The sequence below is a fragment of the Oreochromis aureus genome, linkage group 3, assembly GCF_013358895.1.
Source record: "Oreochromis aureus strain Israel breed Guangdong linkage group 3, ZZ_aureus, whole genome shotgun sequence".
NCBI classification, from domain to species: domain Eukaryota; kingdom Metazoa; phylum Chordata; class Actinopteri; order Cichliformes; family Cichlidae; genus Oreochromis; species Oreochromis aureus.
This window is the reverse complement of record NC_052944.1, coordinates 103675434-103681093: the sequence shown is the minus strand read 5'-3', so window position 1 is coordinate 103681093 and position 5660 is coordinate 103675434. Positions and strand designations below refer to the sequence as shown.

General features: G+C 39.6%; 1 protein-coding gene across 1 annotated transcript; it reads right to left on the bottom strand.

The window, feature by feature from the left end:
• Positions 1-612: 612 nt before the first annotated feature.
• On the bottom strand, positions 613-3107 carry LOC120438641. Its single transcript, XM_039609074.1, has 6 exons — positions 3025-3107; positions 2141-2688; positions 1900-2035; positions 1589-1820; positions 1417-1500; positions 613-1334 (listed from the first exon to the last, which is right to left on the bottom strand). The coding sequence occupies exons 2-6, from the start codon at positions 2682-2684 to the stop codon at positions 1296-1298; spliced, it is 1035 nt and encodes a 344-aa protein (XP_039465008.1). The 5' UTR covers positions 2685-2688; positions 3025-3107; the 3' UTR covers positions 613-1295.
• Between the last annotated feature and the right edge of the window lie 2553 nt (positions 3108-5660).

The following is a 5660-nucleotide window of genomic DNA, read 5'->3' as shown; positions in this document are numbered from 1 at the left end:
TATCCAGGAGGCTCCTTCCAGCTCACCTTCACCTCCTCTGACACCAAAAACAACTACACACAGCCAGCTGTCAACTTCCTGTTTCCTCCTGCAGAGCCCGCCCATCAAGGACACTACAGCTGTGTTTATCAAGTCCACGTTTCATCCCATAAGTTGTCCTCTGAGAGCCACCTGCTGTCTGTCACAGTCTCAGGTAAGAAGAAGTAGATGATGAGATCAGGGGAATATTAAAATGTGTTGTAAAACAACAACTAGCTACTCAGCCTGATATCACAACAAATTCAATTGTTGTGGGAATTTGCATAATTATGATGAAGGAACTGACCTCCCAGCCCATTGTTCCTTCAGTGGGCTGGTTTCAGTCATTATGCAAATGTCCTGTTTATAAGATTGGGGAAACCTGCAGTCAGCTGAGACTGAAGAAGTCACTTGGATGAATGACGAAACGTTTCTCCCACAAAACGCTACGTCCAGATGAACAGATTAAACTTTTGGAGATCACAACAAAGTGTGCAAAAGACACCCGAGTAGGGATGGGTATTGTTTAGGTTTTATCCGATACCGGGGCCAAAACGGTACTTTTGAAACGGTGTCGGTGCTTAAACAGTGCTCGAACCGGTGCTTAAAGAATAAAGAACACAAACTTCATCCAAAAACCTCTTGTGTTTTTATTTTTCCCAGTAATTTTTTTAAGCAAAATGATAACAAAGTTAGCCCTTTCTGTCAATAAAACATAACTTCTTTGGTTGGAACCAGTGCTTAAACAATTGAAAACACAAACTTTGTCATGAAACCTGTGATGTTTAGCAGTTTTTTTGTAAAAATATAATCATATTAGCCTTTTCTGGAGCTATACGGCATCGCTCTTGGCTGATGGCATGCCCAGCAAAAGAGAAAACTCTTTCAGAAGGCGTTGATGAGGCTGGGACACACAAGTATTATTCTGATAGGGCAGATAAATTGGGGAGTGTATCCCTCTTACTCCACCACCAGGCACAGGGTCTTGTCCAGAGGGAATTCCTGGCAGTCTTTTGTATATTTCAAGCTCCTTCTGTACCTGCTCTGTGATTGAGGGGACTCTACCTGCTTGAGAAGCAGCCTGTTGAAGCTCTCTGTCTTCATCCTCAAACAGCTTTTCTAAGGGTGACTTCTGGACCTTCCTTAGCTGAAAAACAAAAAAAAGATGTGTGAGGTTTGCAAAATAAATAAAGATCACTTTTAGAATGTAGTGGTTGTGTTAGAAAAAATCTGAAATAACATATTTTTCTGGCTTGTCCATGTCAGCATCATCATCATCATCCACCTCGCTGTGCTTTGGGGTCCTCAGTGGGAGGCTATGGACACACAGATAGTAAAAGAGCATTCCTTCAACATAGAAACTACATCATGATGCAAAAGAACACACAGTGAAAATACCTGTGCAACTGCTGCTGTGGCATGTGCAACTGCTGCCTTCTCCAACCTGTCCCAGATGTCAGTAGCTGCCTGAAGGTTTTCATCCTTTAAGTAAAACAAGATATAACATAGGAGCTGATACTGAAAAAAGGTAACCCTATTTTTCATGCGCATTGATATTGTCTGCAAATACCTGATATCTTTTCTGCAGACTACCCCAGACTTTCTCTTTTATTGAAGAGGTGAAAACACTGTCTTCATCACATCGTCTGAAATGTGCCTCCAGCTTGGCCAGGATGGGGATGATTTGGCTGCATGTGGGTGACTTGTCACTTGACACACACATGGTTGACGTGCACACGACTTGCATGCACTTAATAAACTCTTCTGCCTTGATTAAATCAGTGTGCGTGAACCTTTCTAGCCTGTTGAAAAATATTCGCAATGTTAAAGGTAACTGACATAATTTAGCTCTTGCAAGTGATGCTCATGTCATTCACTTACTTGTCCTTCTCCATAGGCTTCCTCAGCCGTAGATCCAGAGCAGCTGCCTGGATTGCATCAAACTGCTCCATAAATCTCTCCACCATCAGGAAGAGAGACTTCCAACGCCTCTTAACATCAAGAATGACATTATGCTCTGGCAAATTAAAGCACAGAGAGACACAAACATATTTTAAATTACTATAAAAAAGGTAATATGAATAACAATACTTCTTGATATGTAACTGCATGCGCTACTTACTCAGGATTCGCTGCTTTTCTCTGAGCACAGTTTTGCTCAAGGATGAACATTTGAGCCATACCACAACTGAATGGATTTTCGCACACCAGCTGGAAACTGCAGGAATGTCATACACCTTTTGTGCGGCCAGGTTGAGGGTATGAGCAAAGCATCCCACTTTTAAAAAGTCCAATTTTTTCAAAGCAACATCCATGTTGCAGGCATTGTCTACAGTGGCAGCGATTATTTTCCCTCCCAAGTGAAATTGCTCCACAAGACTTGATATTTCTTTAGCGACAACTGGACCTGTTTGTGACTCATAAACTGCTTCAGTGCTAAGCACATTCTGCTTCATTTTGCCTTTGTAGATGTAGTGAACAGTCACTGTGAGGAAATGGTCCTGAGCAATACTGGTCCATCCATCACAGGTGATAGCGACCTTGTTAACCTGTGCCAAATTCTGGATGAGGTTGCTTTTCTCCACGCAATACCAAGCAGGTACAAGTGTGTTGGATAGATCATCCCTGGATGGGGGCTGATACCTCGGATTAAGTGCAGAGGACATCTCTCTGAATTAAAAAAAAAAAAACACATTTATAAAAAGAAAGTGTTTTTGACTTGAAATGTAATTCTTTTTTTCAGATAAAATAAATAAAACATATAAACCAGCTCCCTGAATAAACAGAAAATACATTTGAATTTTCATTAATTTGTTTCTTCCAGATAAAAAATAAAAACATATAGCTCACCTTTTATTCAAATATAGTTTACTTATAAACACCTAAAGTCTTTTCTAATTCCACATTTAGAGAAGACTTACAAAGCTAAGCAGCTATGAACATATTAACCTTTACAGTATTATACAGTCTATTTTTTTTATGTCAGAGTAATACAACACTTTTCACCTGAATGATGGTGACTCCACCGTTGAAAATGGATGGAGATCTTTGACTATAAACTTTGTCACTGCCCTATGAATTTCGTCCACTTTTTCTATCTGCCATCAAACAAGAAGACAGCCGCATGTAACTACGACGGTGTTTGCTAGTGTCACCTTACATGCATTAATTTAATAACGTAGTTAGCCCACTCAACTTAAATTACACACGAACAACATTAAGATACTCACCCAGAGAAGAACGGGTGCTGCTGCCATCATCATCCTCAGTTATCATTTCTGCTACACTGGCAGGGCTAGGGGCCAGGACTCTACTCTTCGGGTTCTTGGATGTTGCTAATTCCGAGAACAAGCACCACACCCGCAGTAGATGTGCTCGGTGTGATGTCTTGCTGCAAGTTATCAAATGCGGTGCATTTCTCGGCTTTTAAAAAAACGCTATGCGTCGCCATGTGTTTCATTAGATTTGAGGTGTTACCTCCTTTGCACATTATTACCTTTAAGCATTTGTTGCAGGCTGCTGAGTTTATATCTTTTGCTGTGAAGTACAGCCACACTCTCGAGCACTTTGGCTTCGTCATTTTAGCTCTGCTCTAAAAAAAACAAACGTATCTACATGGAAAGGATAAGTGATTGGCTAGATTTCTCAGGGAAAAAAAGCACCGAAATGAAGCACCAAATTGTGCGCTGCTCTTTGGTCTGGTTACTACCGTTTATGTCAGAACCGGTTCCACAATGGCACCGGAAACCGAGTCCATCATGTCAATATCACAACAGACAAAGGAACAGGTTTGAGGTAAAGCTCACACTAATTCACTGTCAGAACAAAGTTTAGTTTAAGTCGAAGACATATTTCTCTTATTAAAGTTCTGGTTTGGTCTTTATTGAATGTTGATGTTCAGTTAACATGATATTGTTTTTTCCCTTGGTCCAAACACCTGCACTAAGATCTGTTTTGTCTGAGTCAATGTATGCATTCCAACACTCTATGTTTCAAACTACCTGCTAAGTTTTTACAGTTTTACAGTTTTGATTTACAAAAGCACTAAAAACATTATGAGACACTTGAACTGATGAGAGTGTGGTTAAAGACTTCTGAAATCACTTAGTGAGGTTGCCGTGCTTCAGCCTTCAGGATTATGATAAATTAATGCTTACTGGAGGCAAACTGGATGGATGGAGGGAATTTTACTGCAGTCACAGAAATCCTAAACAGGAAGGACAAAAGGGAGATTACTCCAAAATGTGACAGTTATGGAGTGTATGCACTTATAAACTCCATCGATATTTAGTACTTATGTACTGAGTAGGTGTATTTCTTATCTCTCATCTCTCTGTACATAATCCCATTGTAAAAGAGAGTCTGAATTAGAATACAGACTGAGGCCTTAAGTCGTTCGATTGTTGAGGGTTTTTTTGCAGAATATCAGGTGAAAACTGGTCTTCATGGACTTCATGCTCCTGTAGGCCTAAATCCAGCACGGCACTAGTGTTGTTGTTGCTTTACATTGTAAGTTAAAGACCCTGCAATAAGAGAGAAACCCCCAAAAGTCATAAGATGCCCTGTTACCAAGCACTTTGACATCAGTGGGAAGGAAAACCCTTTTAAAAGGAAGAAACATTTGGTACAACCAGGGGCGACAAGTTGGGATGGGGGGAAAAATCATGCTGTGGAAGAGATTAATAGCAAGTATGATTCCATGCAAAGAGGTCTATTAACACATAGTGACTGAAGAAGAAACACCCAGTGCATCATGGGAGTCCCTCAGCAACCTAAACCTATTGCAGCATAACTAAGGGAGGATTCTGGGTCACCTGGTCCAGCCCTAACTATATGCTTTAGCAAAAAGGAAAGTTTGAAGCCTAATCTTCAAAGTAGAGATAGTGACTGTCTCCCGAATCTTGAATCAGGGATATTTTTTGGAATTCAGCAACAGACTGTTACAGGCTTTGGCTGATTACAGTGTGGACTCTCCACAGTAATGTCAACAGTCCAAAGCACAATAAAAACAAGCAAATAACTAAAGCAGTTCTGCTTTCAGAATATTAAAATACATTTTACAATAGTGTCATCTTTCTTTCCATTTAATTGCATTTTCTTAAACACTCACTCATCCATGTGACTTTGTCACACTGAAGTTATGTCTATATATACTCGTTATATCTGAGTTCAGCTTTCCACTAGATCCAGCTGCTCAGTGAGTCTTACTCCTTTACACAATCTGGGTTATGTTTGCATCATGTAATACATATTTGTATGTTATGTGTCTCTTTGTGCTTAGTTTGTGTTGTTTTTCTTTTGTGAAGATAGCTGAGGCACTTTCGCTTGTGCTTTATAAGGGAAAACAGTCTTAACTTTAGATAAACAGAAAAAAAAACCAATTAGTAACAGCCTGAAATAAACATAAACTACAATACAATGATCATTTCCATAATCGAGTATTCCACTGATTATTCTAGCAATTAAATAAGTAATGGTATGAGAAAAACTTAGTCTTATTAACCCTTTAAAACTGGTCGGAGCGAGTTTGATGTGACTATTTTTAAATCTCTGTAGAACTGGAACCACGTAAGGTAGCGCAATATTTTTTTTTTCATATGAAACAAAAGGAGTTGTACTTACATCTTATGCCATCAGCTTGT

Coding starts and splice junctions, on each gene's coding strand:
- LOC120438641 (XM_039609074.1), bottom strand. CDS start 2,684: ATGTCCTCTGCACTTAATCCGAGGTATCAGCCCCCATCCAGGGATGAT. Junction 1,821..1,899: donor AAGCCTATGGAGAAGGACAA/GTAAGTGAATGA, acceptor ATTTTTCAACAG/GCTAGAAAGGTTCACGCACA. Junction 1,501..1,588: donor GTCTGCAGAAAAGATATCAG/GTATTTGCAGAC, acceptor TTTTACTTAAAG/GATGAAAACCTTCAGGCAGC.